This window comes from Corvus cornix, chromosome 2 (assembly GCF_000738735.6).
Source record: "Corvus cornix cornix isolate S_Up_H32 chromosome 2, ASM73873v5, whole genome shotgun sequence".
Classification (NCBI taxonomy): Eukaryota; Metazoa; Chordata; class Aves; order Passeriformes; family Corvidae; genus Corvus; species Corvus cornix.
The window spans coordinates 106,286,291-106,305,598 of record NC_046333.1 but is presented as its reverse complement, the minus strand read 5'-3'; the positions used below and the strand labels follow the sequence as shown (position 1 = coordinate 106,305,598).

The 19,308-nt window shown below is 44.3% G+C and overlaps 1 protein-coding gene across 2 annotated transcripts in view; it reads right to left on the bottom strand.

The window, feature by feature from the left end:
- The window catches only part of GATA6 (GATA binding protein 6), a 71,640-nt gene that overhangs the window by 48,874 nt on the left and 3,458 nt on the right, over nucleotides 1-19,308 (bottom strand). The window contains exons 3-7 of one of the 2 annotated variants that reach the window (XM_039548936.1): nucleotides 16,896-17,062; nucleotides 13,416-13,541; nucleotides 12,008-12,095; nucleotides 11,775-11,881; nucleotides 1,720-3,344 (exon numbers count right to left, since the gene is read on the bottom strand). In XM_039548936.1, coding sequence (XP_039404870.1) covers nucleotides 3,177-3,344; nucleotides 11,775-11,881; nucleotides 12,008-12,095; nucleotides 13,416-13,541; nucleotides 16,896-17,062 — 656 coding nt within the window. In that variant the 3' untranslated portion in view covers nucleotides 1,720-3,176. Of the gene's footprint in view, nucleotides 1-1,719; nucleotides 3,345-11,774; nucleotides 11,882-12,007; nucleotides 12,096-13,415; nucleotides 13,542-16,895; nucleotides 17,063-19,308 lie in introns of those variants that run through there. The other variant, XM_039548937.1, reaches the window with a different exon arrangement.

The following is a 19,308-nucleotide window of genomic DNA, read 5'->3' as shown; positions in this document are numbered from 1 at the left end:
ATCACCCAAAAGAGCATTTTTATCCTCAGATCCAAGAGGAAGGCTTTCACATAGGGCATCTATATATGCCCCCTGCAACACTTATTTTCTGCAGGAAGCACTTTAATATAGACCCTGGATTAAGGTGGTGCTGAGAGGGCAGCAGGGCCTCCTAGGAGCCCTTTTAAATGTTGCCACAGGGTTTCAAAGCAACGTGGCCTACCAGAGGCTGCCAGCAAGAGCATCAGCAACCTGATGACCTTTTCTGCTGGGTCAGCAGCCCAAAACTGGAACATGCTCGTCTAAACCTCCTGCTTTATGGTAACTCCGAGCAATGCAGCTCTGACACACCCAGCAGGTATGGGTTATGTGCTAAGCTTTTCAGAAGTCGCACACCAAACAATACCCCTGGCAAGAAAAAGGGAAAAGGAAAAGGGAAACAAGAAAGGATGCTGACCCTAGCTAAGGCTGAACAATCTGCAAGACAGTTAGCAACAGCTTTTTTATCCATTTAAGTGGCAACACTTGTAAAATCACAAATAAGGGCATTTTAGCCAGTAGATGCTTCAAGAGGGAAGATATTCACCCTCTTGTCCACATCGTTTGTTTTCTAAGCCCAGTGTTTCTCTGCATGACTCAATTTTACTTAGATAAGTATTTATTTTTGTGAATCACAAGATCCAAGCCCACAGGGCTAGCAGGGCTGGGGTACCTGGCCACATTAACCCACAGGCAGCAAGGATGTGAGGTGGCCCAGTACTGAGCATGGCATGACAACTCCCCAGGAAGGGCGAGTGATCCCCACTCCTGGCTGCCCACAGCACCCCAAACCCCAGGCAAGGCTCGGCCTGATCCCTTTTTGCTAGGATCTGCTTTCCTCCTGGGGCTGTGCTGCAGCGTTCATCCCACGGTCCTCACAACACCTCCGGCTAGATTTGGAAAACCAAGGGGCAGATTCTTGTCTGGTGCAAGACAGCAGAGCTTCACTGCAGGCCAAGGAGCTACCCAATTCACCCCAAAAGAAGATCTGGCACAGAGAGGCAAGGAGACACGCTGAAGCCACTCCACAGGTCGCTGGGTATGAAGGTTGGGCATCCTGGCTTCCCCGTCCAATAGCACTGCTGACATAGCTGGAAATCACACCTGGCAGTAAGTCTGGCTCCAATCAGCTGAGCAGTGAAGAGAACCAGTCCTCAGAGCCAGTGAAAGGTTTTCCACTTCCCTTAGTAGCTAAAATTCACTGTCTTCTCTTTTCAGCAGCAGTGCCTTCAGTTTTTGCTGCCCTTCACCTTTGGCCACAGGAGGATGCCAGCTGGCATTCAAAGGCTCTGCCACCCAGCAGTTATGTGTGGAATGGGTGACATTCTGATATTTGCCCACTCAGGGAACCTGGGTGACACCCTTTTAGCTATGGTGTGAAGGGCAAGCAAAACAATGATAGCCCTCACAGGGCATGGGCTCAGTTCCCCAGACCCTCATCACAAAAACCACATGTGTGCCCACAAGGAGCCTCTGTTGGTAGGTGGAAGCCCTAGTTTTACATATCATCAGAAGGTGTAGTGAAGGGAGCTGCAGAAAAACCACAAAATGCAGACTTAGGCAGGCAGAGCAGGCACTTCAGCTGGAGACCTTCCTTGCAGCCATCAGACATGCCACCTGTACCAGGTACATTTCCATACCTTTTAATGTAGCTTAACAATTGTGTTGGAGACAAAGGAAAAGGCACACTGTACAGAAAAAAAAAATCCCAAAATGATACCCTTTTATTTGTAAAGCTCTGATGAAACAACTTTCCAAATGACATCCCACTTAAAAACCAATGGAAACCAACCTAACTATGCATCAGTCACACTATACAGATTGCATCCTACATTTTCAAGATGCCTAGATATCTTCTGCAGTATTTACATATGTATCAGTTAGGTAGTAAAGTTTCATTGCAGTTTGTTTCTTTCCACCACACACTTATTCAATGGCAAAAAACCCCCTTGGGGATGCATTTGCATTTTTGTACAACACTTCGGAGCAAATGGCTAGGGCAATTTTCCTGAGAGAAGGCTTGTTCTTTGAAACTCTTGCTTTAACAACTGGAAATACAGAAAGTGGATGCATTTTTGTTGCGCTAAAAAGCCTAAGGATGCCTAGTTAAGTTTTTCTTTTAAATTATTTACGTACCATTAAGTTAAAATGTTTACATTCATTCATTCGTATAAAAACCGTTGTTAAATCTTATGCAAATGATTTAACACTGATTGCTGCAACGCAAATTGCACTTCTTTAAAAAAATTATTGTATATATGGAAGAAAAATATCTGATTGCTACCCTGTTTACAAATTTCGACTGACTCTATACAGTTCAGCCAGGAAACATGGACTTTCATAAATCTCAGTCACAGTGTACTTTAAAAGTTATATCGCAGTCTTGAAAAGTGAGTAAATATTTAAAACCAAAAAAAAACCAATCCCAAAATCTCCTTAACCAGCTGGACCTTGTGGGACTTGTACCAAATGTTGTGATTTCTTCCAGGGACTTAGCTGGGCTCTGAAGAGGAGAGCAAGGCACACTGAAGATGGAGGCCACAGGAGAGGTCGGACAGGGCGAAGACATCAAATGTTCGGTGTGAGAAGTCTGTGTCAACTCAAGCTGTAAGCACTTCTGACACTCATTAAGAAGTATCTCACTATCTCTGGTATTAAAGTCTTTGCTACTCCCTCCCCGACACGGACAACATCCACCAAATTCTTAGGGGAAAAGGCGATGAGAGAGTGAAAACAACTATACAATCAGAAAGGCAGCACTGCTGGGTAAGTCAAGAATGTATTTCTGGATTTCTGGAATCTATCAATAGGTGTGGGTTTATCTCTCCTTTTTTTTTTTTTTTCTCTTTTCCTTTTTTTTTTTTTTTTTTGTTTTTTTGTTTTTTTGTTTTTTAATGCATTTTTTGAGAGTGTAAGGCTTCATTAGTTATCCCCGGTGGTCATTTGCTTTCCCTACATTTTTCTTGCATAGATGAGGAACTGGATGCTTCGGCAAAGCCTCTTTCGGAAGGAGAAAACCACCTCTGCCACCAAGGCTCAAAAACTGTTTCAGGGGAATGGTCTTTGCCAGCACTCTCGCTGCCGCTGCAACCGCTCCACAGAGGAAACTGTGTGCAGACGTCTGGGGGCTGCCAGGATCCAGCTTCCCTCACACCAGGTCATGCCAGAGCCAGGGCACACCAGGGATCCTGTCTCACGGATGCTGTCACTTCAGCCGTGGAGGTCAGGCTGACTCCTGTGTACAGCCCGTCTTGACCTGAATACTTAAGGTTGCTGCTTTCGGGACTGGTGCTCTCTCCTGGGCCAGACATCACTGATGAGCTCGCCTGGAGGGAGGGGGAGAGCAAAGAGAGATTCATTGAGGTGAGCTTTGCACACACTGGGGTGTGAGTGAGAGCACAGCGAGTCTGAAGCACAGCCATCATCCCAGGATTTCTGTTCAAAAACAGGGTTTGCCCTCTGCTTGCCTCTGTGCCTTGAAATCCTGAAACAAAAAAATGTCTCAGCATGAACCCAGTCGCCCAGCCCTGCTGATGGGAGTGATATCTGCGTTTGGAGAGCTGGAAAAGAAACCACGTGATGTGCAGAAAGACTTGGAAATCAGATCATGATGAAGAACGAAATGTGCATGTGTCCCACTGCCCCCTACTGAAGGGACACCGGTGCCAACACGAAAAATGTGATCTGGGAGTGGTGGCAACTCTAGTTTTTCTTCCCCATGGGAGAAGCCCAACACATCCCAATTCTCCAGGAGCAGATACAGAGCACGTTTTGGAAAGCAGCTTTCTTTGGGCTCTTCAGCCCTTGAAATGCTTAAAATCATTCCCAACTCTTCAAAACACCAGCCACAACCAGTTTATCCCTGTAGGACTGGCCACTAAAGGAGATGTGCTTTTAATCTCCAGTGGAGAAACACTATGCCTTTGAAGCAGGAGCATTTTTGTTCTGCCGCCTGCAGAAGACAACATGCAGGGGAGCCCTGGTAGGCACGAAGATGAACCTCTGAACCGCACTGGAACCAGTCCATTTGTTTTACCGGAGAAATGGAGAGTTGCAAAGACAAAGGAACAATCATTTTTTCCATGAGGCTGAGCAGATCTGCTAAAGAGGAAAAATTTGCAGTGCCAGACAGAGAAGGGGCAACATTTTCACCTGATAAAGGAAATGTTTAAGAGCTGACTTCATGCAAAATTAACTCTTGGATACGTCAACTTTAAAACCTTAATTTACTTGTTAATGGATAGTCTTTGGATGAAATTCCTTAAAAAAAAAAGAAAAGAAAAAGGCTATCCTAAACTGCGACTGCAGAAGCTTCCTGCCTGCTGTTTAAGTACAAAGTATACATATTTAATCATTTTACAAGAGTAGCGCTCTTGGCTCTCCTGGAGCTGTGCCAGGCTAGCAGTCCTGACATCGGAAAAGCAAGGCTTCATTTATTCAAAGGTAATTTCCAAATGGTGCTGTGCAGGGCTCTTGTTGCCGTGCTTAACCCAGGGAAAACCTCACCTTCTGAAAGAGATACTCACTGCTAGCAGTCATTTATGTCTGAAATAACCTGGGCTCCAACATTTTCTTAACCTTTTATTAAAACGATTGACCACCGCTATTCTTCCACCCAGTCATCAGCCCTGATCCCACACCATTAGTCACTACCCAGAAATGCAGAGAAGGAAGAGAAAAACCTATCTGTCCCCCAAAACCAGCTGAAACTGCTCTAGTCCTAGAGAAATAAGTTTTATCACTCCCTTGAACGTACAGTTGCCAATCAGTGACCGCGAATCTCTGTATCCTCTTTCCCTGTGACTGTGCATGAAGAATTCAGTGAGACAGGTTCCATGCTAACCTTTGTGTACAGTTTTGCTCTTGCATCAGCCTAGCTTTTCAAAGCCTTCTTTTAATTTCTAATACCTCAAACAGATTTCTGTTAGCACAAAAGACATAATTTTTAACAGCTTCACCTCCCCACAGTGGAAGAAGGGTTTAAATTAGTGTGGAGCAGTGTTTGCTCAACCTGAGCTAAAAATACTAGGAGCTGCTTTCAAAGGTTCCCATTTACCCATATTTGCCACTGCTGCTCTGGTAGGCAAATATCTTATCACTGCCTGTTTTTTCCGGGCTTGGAAAGTGTAATTCACCTTTTCCTGATTCAGCCCTACACAGAGGTGGGGTGCAGGGACCCACAGTTTCCACATGGGGTTATCAGGTACCCCTCCCTTGGGCACCCCAGAAGGGAGGACAGGGAGGCATGTCCTGTTTGAAGACTGCCCATCCCTGCCTGTCCAAGGCCGGATTCTGGCTCTGTTGAGCCAGGACGGGCAGGACCTGGGCAGGACTGCCGGGCCTGGAAACCCCACCCCGGTAATGTCATGACAAATCCAGGCAGCTTGGGCAGCTCCCAGAGTGAGACATAGAAAACAAACTTTAGCTCATGAAAAGGACGTGACGGAATCACAGTTCTGTTCCTGAGCCTCCCTACCTTTGCACTTACTTTTTCAGCTTTAAGGGATGAAAGATGACAGAAGTCGCACTTAGTTATTAGAGGACTTTTTTCAGCTGAAATAAATAAGCTGAACAATGCTGATGAAATCAATGAGGCCTAATTCACAACTACTGGCTCTATCAATAAAAAGGTAATGCCTTTATTTTTATTGGTGAAATCTGATAATAGCATAGATAATCAGCTGAAGGTCAGCTTGCAGAGGAAAAAATGAATGAAGCCCACTGGGAAGAGCCTGCCTCCCAAACAAACAGGGAGGTTGTGTTTGTATCTGCAAAGGTTCTTCTTTTTACCCAAACCAGGAGGAGCTGGTCATGAGTCAGCCCCCAGGCAGGTTGTATGTATAGAGGTGGCCTTTCTGTAGAGGACCAACCCACCATGCATGGAGGAAGACCTCTGCCAGAGCCACAGAGACAACTAGATCGTACCCAAACCTGCTGTCAGCACCTTAGAGGTGATTTTACCCCCACTAAAGCTTGCTCCAGGATCAAAACCAGGCTGCTCAGGCTGTCCTGGCCAGTACTCAGGGAACAGCAGCAGCAGCTCTGGCTGAAAGACGCCTGCTTTCTTCCACCCACTCTTTCCTGAACCGTCTGCCCACCACAGAGAGCAGGGACAGGGGATGGACACTTTCCCCTCTGGCCTTCCCCCACACCTCCACAGCCAAGAGGGAAATGTTCTGGGCAAGGACAGCGAAGGGCCTTGATCTAGACCTTTGGTCTATCAGATAGACCTTTGCTCTATCCACTTAACACGTTTAAACTGCTCCATGAATTTTGGACATTACACTGAAGTCTGCAATAATCTGAGTCTCAGCTGAGACTCTCTTCCTCCTCAGTTAGCCTCATTTACTTTCGCAACACTTAAATGATACCCACAGTCAGTTAAAATAAACTTGCAAAGACTTCTTTCACATATGGAGTGTTGTGGCAAACTGGTGCAGTCCTTAATTTTTCCAGCCTCAGCCTCCCTGCAATAACTCCCATCTCCACAAAGAGCACGTTTTCCCAATACTGTCACTCCCTGGAATCCGAAGAGCAAGTCTTGGCACTACAAAATGACAGCTTTTTTTACTGATGTAACGACCCTCTTAGCACACAAAGTTGTCATTTCTTGCTAGTCCAATTGATCCCTTTGTTTATACTGCAGATGTGTAAGTTTACATATCTTCTAATCTCTCCTTTGTATTATAGCAACATAAATCTGTGGTTAATACTTCATTAATTTCCTAAGGGAGGCAACTTCCAGCATGGCTTGGAAAACTGATGACCCACTGCTGTCAAGGGCTGTATGAATAACTGGCTTTATTGCTTTGGCACTGAAACAAAACCAAGCAAAAGGTATGTGTCCATATGCATATAGAATTTTGGGATAGAAGCAAAAATACTTTTTCTTTGCTTTTCCCCAGTGAAACAAAAAAGCTGGATTGCTTCCTTCTGTTTAATATAAAAATGAAAAGCTCACTTAATGGATACATGTACACAGAGCAAAGAAAACGACTCAAAGAAAAAAACACAACGTATGAAACTGAGCGGGGAGAAGGAAGTAGCATCCCATTTTGTCCAGGAGTGAGGACTGACGCAGAAGAGGTAGGAGACCAAGAAAGATTTAAACTAGAGTCTAGAGTATCAGATCTCTCAGCATACTGCCCTGTCTGCCACGCTATTTGGTATTTTAGGCTGCCACGTTCCTCATGCCTCCTGTTGATCTTATTCCACCTGGTTTAGATAAATATTTACTCATACCAGGACTGAGGCACCGTGTTCTCTTTTTCCAGGTGAAAGTCCTACCAACCTCCTACCAAACATGCTGGTGAGCCTTTCTCATGGAAACTCTGTCCCAACACCTACAAAATTATTCCATCAGATAATCTGAAGGACCCCTGGACATTTAACTTCTCAATATCCAGGAGATCAGGATATTGTTTTAAGAGGTCGAATCTCCGGTTCTTCCAGACTCTGGGACATACTGTATGGAGGCTGATTTCCCGGTAGCCAGCATGAATATCCTACCAATTTACTGCCTAAACAGGAGCAAACAACACCGCCTCTAACCAGCTCACAAATCTTCTTCTGACAGAAAAAAAACCATGAAAGCAAATGCAGGAGAAGCCATTCAGCTAATCCAGCCCCATCTGTCCAGCGTTTTGGAGAAAGTTCAAACTGCATTTTCCTGCGAGCTCACCACATGCCGAGGCCATCTCAGTCAGCTCTCTCATTTCCCACCCTACAAAACTGAAGAGCCAGTCCTGAACCACTTCTCAAGGTAAACCTCCAAGGGAAGTAAGCACTAGTTTTACCTCCTAAGTTTTTCTGTGGTGTGTAATTATGGTCCTTCTGAGAAAGCTCCAAACTGAAGGCAAAGGACATTGGAGAGTCTCCTGAAAGAAGAGTTCCCCTAGTGCTGCTGAGCCTTTCCTGACATCAGTTGTGGCTCAAGGAGCCTCCATGTCCTGCCATAAAAAGCAGATTTTACAGCAGGTTTCATACTGCCTTTTATCCTAATAAGGGAATAAAGTCCTTCTGGTTATCATATTTGTTGGAGCCCCTGCATGGAAACGGATGGGTTTGCACTGCAGACCGTGCCCTTCATTTAGCAATTTATTTGGTGGAGCTTTTCCCTGTACAGTTTCAGCAGCATCAAAGGGAGAGCAGGTATAGATGCAGATGCAGGCTGTCTGAAACCTTCAAATCTTCTTTTTATGGGGACGTAAGGCAACTTCATATATCATGCAGCTGGACCGTTTCCATATTAGTAAGACAGGACACCCAGTACTTATACTGCTTAGGAAAACAGAAATAGGCCTGAATCCTAGATCCAGATGTGAATTTGGCAAATAGCCCCTTTACAATGGGACAACGAAATAGCTCCGATCCGAACACTTCTACATTTTGGGATGTTTGAAATCAACTTTGCCCCCACAGCAATTCATTAATCGTCTCTCTTAAATGTTTAAACTTCAGCTAGAACATAAAATCAACATTTAGGGTTCTTGCTAATTTGTCTCAGAATTGGCATCATATAAGGTTCCCTTCATGAAATGGATAGTTCTCAAAGACATTGCCAAGAGTAATAGCTGCCCTCCTCTTTTTCTGCCCTTCCTTCTTTATTTTACATTAAAAGAGATAAAGAAAGGTAGGGCAAAAAGTGAATGTTACTGACACAAATGAATTCTGCTGAATTTCATTTCCATTAGATTTCTACATAACTGTAAACTTTTTTGGCAGCCTCCCACAAAAGGCATAATAAATTGCTTTTGTACCAGTAGAGGAATTCATTTTCTCTGTTTCATTTAGCAACAACATTGCTGTGAATTTCACACAACAGTTTCTAAAACGTCATCAGATTTCTCTGCCTAATGTCAATTTGGCATTTTCCCCCTCTTCACAGAATAAAGGCTAGAGAAGCAAAAACAGAGGAAAACAAAAACAAGTTGCCGTGCCTGTTGTGCAATGCACGGCGAACAAGCCAGGTTCACTTCTCAAGCAGGTGCCTGTGTTTTGGCAACATCACCAGCACCACTATCAGGAATCAACACCAGTCTTTTTAAGTGACCAAAGATTACAGAGCCTGGATTCATCCACCTGAGGGTTTGGTTTTTTAACCCCTGACATGAGCTGGAGAAGTTTATTCTCTTTGTGCAAAGCCATTGACTATTTTAGAAATAATTACAAACCTTTGATCTATCAATGGATCAAATCAAAAGAAAAAAGAAAAAGTAATCAAGGAAAACGGAAGTCTAGTAGAGTATCTTTGCTTCAGCATGTAATCAGGTTACAGGCTGTCTTGCTCTAAAATGCTGACATCCCTTCACTCACCACACCCTAAATGGGCTTTATGAGTGCCCAGTCCCTTCTACAGGATTTAGACCCTTTAGAAATTATTTTGCATCCTTTGCTGCTAGTGATCATGTTCCCAAATGATGTCTGGGACAAGGGGAGCCAGTCTTAAGAGCCACCACTTTCTACTTTAAACCTGCAGTCTCTCGAGTCCCCATGCCTTTGAATTACAGATGCTTGGGCAAAGACAGGAGCCTGAGTGAAGGATGAGACCATGCCCATGACATGTCCTGACAACTGCTCCCCTGCAAATCCTCTTTTCATTTACATGCATCTGGGACTGGGCCACAGGGGTGGGAGATCAGTAAGCCCTTCACATAATTTGGGATGGAGTCAGAGGGATGCCCACAGGTCTGGTTGCTGCTGCAACTTCCTCTCCTCAGCGCATGTCACAGCCTCTCTCCATCACTTCCCTTTCATTGAAATTTTTCACAAGGGGGTATTTGCAAGTGCTTTGCATATGCGAGGCACATCTGATCAAATCATGGGAAAGGCTGTGCAGATGTTACCATGCTGCCTGCTCGATATAAGGGGACAGATTTTCTCAGCTGTTGTGCAGGTGTCCTCTCCCAGTCTGATCTACTATGGAAAAATCAGGGAGAACTGAAGTCCTGGCACTGGGGATGCCATCATGTAACTAAGAGCAGCCTCAGGGTCCCTCCTGGGAGTTGCTCTTACTTGCTAACAGCTCTCAAGGAGTCTTTTAGCCCACAATCCATGCCCTTACACCACTCTCTTCTGGTACGCACACAACTCCATCTGGCAAAATCATATTAAAAATGGTACTACTAAAATTATAATATAAAGATTATTAATAACGTGTTTGATGTGCCCTTCTAGGGAGAAATACTACAGAAAGGAAGTCAGGTTTTAGCCATGCAAGAAGGCAGCAGCATAGTGGAAATGAGATCTTGTCTATATGGCCTCTTCTTCCCCAAGCAGCACACGGCTGTGCCACCTCAGTCTCAGCCAGGATTGTGCTTCTGTTTCTATCCATTACATATAGCTCACCACACTGCTCAGGATCACTAGTACTGCTTAAGGTAAGGCAAGGAAAATGTAAGGAAAAGCTGGCTATGTTTTTTCCTTTGCAAATATTAAGGGAGAGCCTAAAACAGTGCATAGCAGTTCACCAGGGGAGTCTGAAACCCAATTCCATAACTGCAAGAGTTCACTTTTTAGTTAGGGTTTCTTTTGATGTGATCTGTTTATTTTACTGGATTGACAGGGTTTTCTCATGTCAAAGACAAGCCCGTTTAGTAATATCCTAGTCTCACAGGACCCAAACCCAAAACCCAGTGCCTCTGAAATTGGGTGGCCCTGTCAGTCCACAAACAATCACATTTGCTAAAAAATGGGTTTTGCCTCCCCTTGTACAATGAAACTTTGTACATCAGAAATTAAACTACTGAAAGGAATTTGGATGTTGGGAATACAAAGACATACTGAAAAATAGCTATTATAAACAATGTCTTCTTTTCATTAATAAAGGACTAAAGAAAGCCACATTAGGAAATCTTCTCAAAGAAATTATGTGACAGATTAAGGGACACAAAAGGCCGAGAAGTGAGTGTGGATATGGATAAGTACAGCCAAGGCATTAGAAATTAATCTACCTTAAACTTTAGCAGTAGTATTTATCACACATGCTAACTGAGTGAAGAAAGGAAGTTTGAGATGGTTGAAGTACATGATGTAAAATAAGGATCAAAACTAAAGCAGGAGATGATTAGCACTCCTCGAGTGCTCCTCTGGAGCTTGGTGCTGCCAGATGCTGGGCATCTGGCCCCTGAAGAACCTTCTGCGAGCAGAGGGCTGAACCCTCTGTACACTGCAATCAGCAGGATGCTCCAGCCTGGTTTCAGCTGGGTTTGGATCAGGGTTTAACTGCACATTTTAGCTTAAAACAAAAGCCTTTATGATTTACTTCGTACAGTAGGATAACATTTTGCTGGGTTTTACCAGTTGCACAAAAATGTATATACATATATATACATATACATATATACACACATATAAACCAGCAGTGCCTTGAATTATAAATCTTATCAGATCATTTACCAAAAAAAAGAGGTACATGCACAACTGTTTCTTGAAAGGATCAGTTGGGCATATTTTATTGTCCTCTGTCCAAAAGAAAACCTTTGAAATGAAAGAACCTGCATATTCAAAAATAAAACATATGGGGTTAAGATATGGGTAACAATCATAAAAATTATATAGATCTTAATCAAGAAGGTTTGCAAAGTACTTCAGCTTGTCGTTCTGTTTATAGCTATATGTAATATCCTCCGAAAATCTTGTTCTAGTATCAGCTAACAAAACTGGAAAGTTTGTTTAGATTATTGTTCTGCTAGATAAGATAAAAACTGTGATAACATTGCCCAGTGATCAGCCTGCTTGCGGATACGGACACTTACCCCAGAGGCTGCAGTCTGTGCACTGGGAGAAGCAGTTTTGCTACAGTCATCTGAGTTAGTAGAAGATGTGGATGTCGGAGTCATGGGAACTGCAGTAGTACTGTTACCTGGAAAATTGGGAACTGGCATTAAAAAGAAATATTTTCCAGACAGAGAAGAAGGAAAAAAAAAAAAAAAAGAACAGCAACAACTACAAACTATTGCAGCTACACTTTCTTATATTTTATATTTACCAGAGCATGCCTTTGATTTATTTATATTCTTAGGTTTTCGCTTCCTCGTCTGAATTCCTTCTTTTTTCATAGCAAGGGGCCGAGGAACCTGAAAAAATTAAATTTCCACACCAATCACAGAGTTGCATATGTACTCTAATACCAAAAATCAAAATATACTACAAGATCAGATGTGATGTTGAAAATGTCTGTATAGCAAGTCAATTTTTTCTGTGTCACAGTACTAATTCTAAAAATGTTTGCATTTTATTTGGGAAAAACAGTAGCTTGATTCAAGGGGAGTTTTAGCTGAATTAAGAAATTAGGAAGTTTTTTTCTTGATGAAAACTTGACAGTTTTTTCAACCCCTCTGTCAATCCACAGGAAAACAGCACAGAATTAGGGAAAACCAGCATCATTTGGCAATAAGTCATAAGAAATTAAATTGGATGGGGTATATCTGGTCCTTGATTCCTTATTCCAGTCAATTAGGAATTATCTCCAGCGCCTGATTCTGGAAAGAGAGAATGTATATGAGAAAATAAAATCCTATTCATCCTGTGGACCAGCTATGCAAACCAGATCATCACGAGTAAGTGTCTTAGGACAGAAGCTTTAGAATAGAAGAATTGACTTAGTATTTGTTCCTATAAGCAATTCTGCCCATAACACAGCTTTATGGTATCTAAATTTATATTTATATGAATAAAATTATATTTAAATGTGCTCAAAAATCATCTTTGTGTTCATCACAATGAAAATCACTACACAAAAACATTGGCTTAAAATATATTTTAACTTCATGATAACACCAGTTTGGGGAAAGACAATTCATGTGTTTTCTAGCATTATAATATTTAAACCTGTGACATAATTTACATTTTATTGAAGCCTAGACCACTTCTCAATCGTTCCTAATGCCCTTGCTCTTCAAACATTTATGCTTGACTGTAACTCAGTCCACAAGGGTCTCACCCAAAATATGCTCCATCACATTCAGGACAGAGTTTTTTCTTACTCTATTACTGCCTGACAAAGGCTGAAATAGCATTTAAAGTTTTGCTGGCACAGCTATGGCTTGAATTACACTTGAAGTTTTGCTGGCATAGCCATGTCTGTCCATGAAAAATTATCTCATTAAAGGCCTAGGGATTTTTTCCCCCACTGAAGAGCTGGTTTAAATCCCAGTGGCAAAACTACCTCTGCTGCTCATCCAGAAGTGGTTTCTTTATACAAATCTGTTGAGAGAGTGACAGTGGCAAACACATAACCTGTCAAAAGCATAACAAGCTAAAATGGTGCATTTTCTAACATCACACATTTTTCTGTTATTTTATGCATTTCATTCGTCTTTTTTTTGAGGACCACCCCTTCCCAAAAGCAGCATCAGAGCTGGCAGGGGATGTCCCTTGGCAAAGCAACCACTTACCCCATGGAGCTTCATGTAGAGGCCACAGGCGTTGCAGACGGGCTCCCCCTCGGCGTTCCTGCGCCACAGGGTGGTGGTCGTAGTGTGGCAGTTGGCACAGGACAAGCCCATCCGCCGCGATGAGGGCTGGAGGCAAGCACAGGCAAACACAGGCATAAACAGGTGGGCAGGAGCAAATGATTTATGTCTTCATGGTTCATAAAAAGTCCTTTAACACATGGCGAGGATGGTAGGAGCTTTTTTTTATAGTATCTGCCAGCAACGCCCCAGAATTAGAACAGAATTATCCTCATATCGGAGAGTGGAACGATGGTGTGAAGAGGTACTGAGAGTCTTGCAACCCTGGGCTGTTGCAGCAGAGGCAAAATTCCCATTTTGGAACTGCTGACCCAGAGAAGTCTGTTCAGACCACCAGGTACTGCTTCTTTTCCCGGCAGGACAGCTAGGAAATATCTCCACTACAGCTCCATTGAGCTGAAGAGAAGGAACATCACTCCTGTGCCACCTCTCCAGCCAGTTCAATGCCCTCTGTCCTGTATGGTGGGTGAAGAGACAGCTCTGATCCTGCCATTGATACTCCTGACTCATCGGAAAAATCAGCCACTTTAATCGCCTGCCCTCGGCGGCACCACATCTGGGGAAAACTTTGCTGGGCATCCCAGGGGTAACACATACAAGAGCATTACTTTCATAAAAAGATCTTTTTATCATCACCCATTAATATCCTCATACAAAAAACAACATGCCTTGGGAGCGTGTTTTACACAGCAGAGCCTCTCCTCAGCCAGCAGAAAAGCTGGTGGGTGACAACAAGGTTCCCACTGCAAACAAGCCATTTATGACACTCTTCCGTGGAGTTTGGAGCCAAGATGAAGCAACTCTGTATCAGAAATAACCGTACAACCCAGAGCTTTATGGCCACGGGCTGTATATCATAAGTGAAGGCAGTCCTCATAAACATGTGAAATGAAGGTGAATGGGTTATAAAAGTCCCTGTAACAAGTGATCTCTTTTACGTTCATCACAAGCAAAGAATTCCAGCTACATCATAAATCTAGTCTTTTTCAAAGTATCGCATTGTCAAAAAAATATAAAAAAATATGTGCCTAGCTCTGTGTCTGGCAGCTGAACAAGTTTACACGGGGAAGGCAGTTTTAGAGGATTGCATTAATCTTATTCTGACTATAAAGTGCCCATAACTGAAATTACTAACTTAAGGGTACAATGCCCTTCCTCTTGAATCATTTACTGCTGGGTTGTTAGACGTAACTGGGTCACCTTTGATACCACAGGGCTGCCTGCCACTGGGGAAACCAATAAAAAAAGTTTTGAGAATGAAGAATTTTCCAGAGTGATAACTGAGTTTCTTAAATATTATGTTTGAGTGTCTTTAGCAGTAAGCTGTCATTTTACACCACAGCTCAGAAAGGGCTCCAGATTAAATATAAATTTTGTAATCTTGAATCAGTAATCTATTATTAACTGTGCAGGAAAAAAAAAAGCAAATCACCCAGCCAAGTGTAATATAGGTTGAAGTACACAGATACAATTTTTAATCTTAAAAATCCAAGTCTCATAGAAACAGAATTTCTGGCCTAGTTATTAAATATGTACGCACACAGCACTCAAATTGCGCCCTCGACTCAATACGTGTTTTACGTGATCACACTGAGTAAAAGAAAGCTGGTCGTAACACATATGCTTAATTTTCTTTCTCTACAAGTGAAATGCTGTCAGCTGTTTCACTCCGTTAAATCTTTTCTCTTTCCTATGCAGACTGGTCTAAGCCTTCATACATTTTATTTCAATAGCTTTTGCTCATTCCTGTATCTAAACAGACATGGAGTTTTGGCATGTTTTGAAGCTAAAATGACTTTTCTGATGCAGGAATTTTATCAGAAACTTTGGGGCAATCTAAACATGTTTAGCGTTTTCAAAACATTTTCCCTTCTCACCTACATATTTCCAACTGTATGAACACACAGTCATGGTTGATTTATAGTTATGGCCCGGGTAGTCGGTAGGGATTGTTACACAGAACTATTTCAGAGCTATTTCGCTGAAGTGTCAGACTGAAATCGGGCTGTAGTTTGACTCTGCTTTAGTCTTCTCACCCCCACCCCTCCCTCAAAAAAAAAAAAAAAAAAAGAAAAAAAAAGAAAAGAAGAAGAAAAAGGACACCAAAAAGCTAGAACTGGGTGTCAGCTACTTGAAATCTGCCTCGGGCCAGGGTGCCGCAGCCAGTCGGGCTCTGACGCTTGAGACAATCGGCAGATCTGGCCCCACCGCTGCTGGGTCTGTCCCTGCTAATGAGATTAACACCTTGTGTCATGAAACTTACTGGATGACCAGCTAGAAAAAACAGGCACCTAGCAGTAATAAACCTCTGTCTTAGAGTTAAATGAACTCTTTGGCTTAAAGAAAGGTCTTTAAGCAGAGGTGGGTTGGTTCCCAAGCGCTTACTGTCTGTTCTGATCATCGCGTTTGGGTCTTGTTCCCCCTCTCTCCTGTAAGGGCACTAAACTCAAACGGTTGTGAAATAAAGAACAGTAGGTGTTTTAACCCCAGGAAAACAGGCATGGAGTGAAGCAGCTGGCATGATTGAAAGGGGCTTGAAAGGCTGATGGGTTTGATGCACTGTCTCCATACACAAGGGTCCAAACATCAGCTTGGATTATACTGGTGTGATTTATTATGGCTCACTCGGTAACAGCCATTACGGAAGAGCGTATTCTTTCTGTCTGCTGACCTCCACCCAGATTTGCAGCTCCCGCTTGTTAAGTTTTCTCCTTGCCTATTCAGTGCCAGCCTGAGTTATAAACAGGGGTTCTGGTTTGTGCTATTTATTTCCCCCCCTAGTTTTAGGAGTATATTTTTAGAAAAATTGCCGTTCATTTCTTAGGAGTAAAACAAAACAAAGGCTATTATCATTGTTTAAACAATTGGTTTTCTTTGAATTATATACAAAACTTGCTTACATTCCCAAGGATCGAGCTCTCAGCAAACAAAGCAGGTCTGGAGAAATTCCTAGCCCTCTGAACAAACATTTTCCAACCTTGATTTCTTTTTCTTTTTTTTTTTTTTTCTGTTGGAAGTGTCGAACATCACCAGCACAAATTTCTTCCAAGCCACCGAATCCCCTTCACAGATGGGGTTCGTAGCTCAAAAAAGCCAGGCTGGCCCGTGCCTGGTGTGCAGCTCACGAGTGGGCAGAGGCAGATTTTGCCAGCTCAGGGCCTGAAAGTGGGTCCCTAGCAGTTCCCAGAGGGCTGCCAGCCCTGTCGCCCCTCATTGTGACCAGTTGGGCCTGAAAACCTGGTCAGGAGCCCCACTTCGGTTTTGCAGCCAAGAGGATCACCAGGCTAATACACTGATTGCTCTTCCCCATCCTTGTCCCCAGTTTCTCCCCGGCTAGCGCTGACTGGGGTTCCTTGGGGCGCAGCTCCTCTCGCCCGCCTCCTCCCCTCCCTCCCGACTCACCACTCTCTTTTGGGGCTTGATGAGGGGCCGGCTGAGGCCGTTCATTTTGGTGTAGAGCCCGCAGGCGTTGCACAGGTAGTTGCCGGTGCCGTCCCTCCTCCACAGCGGGGTCTGGATGGAGCCGCAGTTGACACACTCCCGGCTCTCGGACAGGTCCTCCAGCAGCTCTGGGGCAGGAGCAGAGGGGAGAGGCGGTGGGGCACGGCCGCAGGCGGCCGCGGAGCCCGGTGTAGCCCCGCGCAGCGCGGCCCCGGCCCCGCCGCGCCGAAACCCGGGTCCCGGGCGAGCGAGCACCCGGGCCTCGGAAAAGCAATTCCACAGCAGTGACGGCGGCCATGCGGTGATTTTTTACAAAATCCCGGGATTTTTATTTTTCTTTTTTCCTTTTTCCCTATTTATTTAGATGTGCCAGACCCGCTGCCGGCCCCGGCGCAGCGGTTGCTCTCCGAGCCGGAGCAGAGCCGGTGCGTCCCGGACAGCGGCCCGCCGGAGGGCTCACCCCCGGCCCGCCGTACACTCCCGTCGGGATTTGACCCTCGGGAAATTCGGCTGGGATCCGCTCGAGGGGTGAAACCCCCGCCTTGGTGCCCACAGGGCGGAAAGGGAGGTGCGCTTGCCTTTAGAGGGGAGCAGAGGGGGGAGTGAGGTGGCTGTCAGAATAGCCACTTCCAGAGCCTATCCTGGGAGCCGGATACAAGGAGCTGTCGTTTTGCCCAATATTCCCCAGGGTCGAAGCTTGGCAAGAATTTTTCTACCCTAACTCTCATTTTAAATGCCTCGCAACTAGTAAAGCTTCAAGTTTAGAGGCAGCTGTCGGGGTTTTGCTGTGCCAAGGCAGCTACGGGCAGCGACAACTTCGCCTCGACTATTTGGTCAAATTAGAGCTGGTTCATAGGAAACAGAGGAAATGGGAAAATATGCGGTATTGTGCCTCCTGCTTTCATAGTTACTGAGCACTGAGGGGAAAAAAAAGGTTTAAACGCACGGGGGAAAAAAAAAAGGAAAAGAAAAAGAAAAAGAAAAAAGAGAGCCCACCTATAAGAGCTAATACTTTCACCCATGCGAATCCTTGTTCTGATTCACCTCTCCATATTTCGGGGAGGGAGGGGAATAAATACTTATTTTACATAGACTGTGCCACGTCGTGCAGAAATAATAAAAGGAGATGTTTGGATTTTTACAGTAGCTTTCGAGTCCAGCCTGGGAATGTATGTTTCAGACTCAGAGCTTCGTCATTGGTTTTTTTTTTTCCCTCCCTCTGCTACCTGCCTAAATTCATCATTGGGTTATTCTTCCACGTTTCACTGTACAGCAAACGAGAACTCATAAGCGTCGAGCAGCTTTGGAGACTGGGCTGCGGTGTTGCGGTGACACGGCGGGCATTGAGCTGAGAAAGAAACGGCCTTTTGGCCCGCACCCACCCAAATACATTTCTCTCCTCCCTTCGTTTGCAAATTATTAGGAGCTAAAGAGGAACGGGCACACGGCAGAGTCCAGAGAGCACAGTTCAACTTACGTTGTCAGCTCCTAACTCTTAGCACATCGCTAAGATTTATTAATCTTTGCACTAAAAGCACCACTGAAGACTGCAACCAGAAAAATGCTTAGGACGTCAAGGACTCTGGAACTTAAACAGTTATTTGTCTCAGATATTTATTTTATAGCATTGCCTTCGTGCCTGCAGAAAGAAATCCTGCCGTGACAATATTTCTCGGGCATTTAAAAATATTTTTTCCCCTTAGAGAGTGAGTAATACATTTATCTCCAAAGGAAACAAAAATAAAGTGTTAATTTTAGATACCGTTTTAGTATCTCTACGAGTAGCGTTAAGAAAGCTTTATCAAACTGTCTAATATTTAGCCGTAAAAAATATATTTCGGCTACAATTTTCCTACAGTTTTGAAACGGGACAACGCGTAGCTTCGGCTTTGCTGCCGCGTTTTGCCTCGCAGGAGCAGAAAACTCTCCTGGCCCAGGAGCTCCGGGCTGCTTCGCCCTGCGTTACACCGCGATGCGGCTGCCCTGGCATCCGTCCTTTCCCTCATCGAAAGGCCAATCCCTAACCCCTCCGGCCCCCAGCACTGGTGGGACAGAGGCACAAGGGCGGGAGAGACCCGCGGGAGCAGGGGAAGCTGCCATGCTCCTCCTCGGCTGCCTTGACACTCCTGCCCCAACCTCCTCCAGCTCTCGGCTGCTTCACTTCTCTGCTCCTTCTTACACACCCCTCTCCTCTCCCTGCCGTGAGATTCTCCAACCTCACGTTTCTCCCGACCAAAAAAGAAAAAAAAAAAGCAACAACAACAACAAAAAAAACAAAACAGATTTTTTTTTTCCTCCATCTCCTAGATTCACACTGTAACTTCTGGAAGTTGAGTTTAAAACTCAGCTTTCGTGTTACCCTGAGATGCGGCGT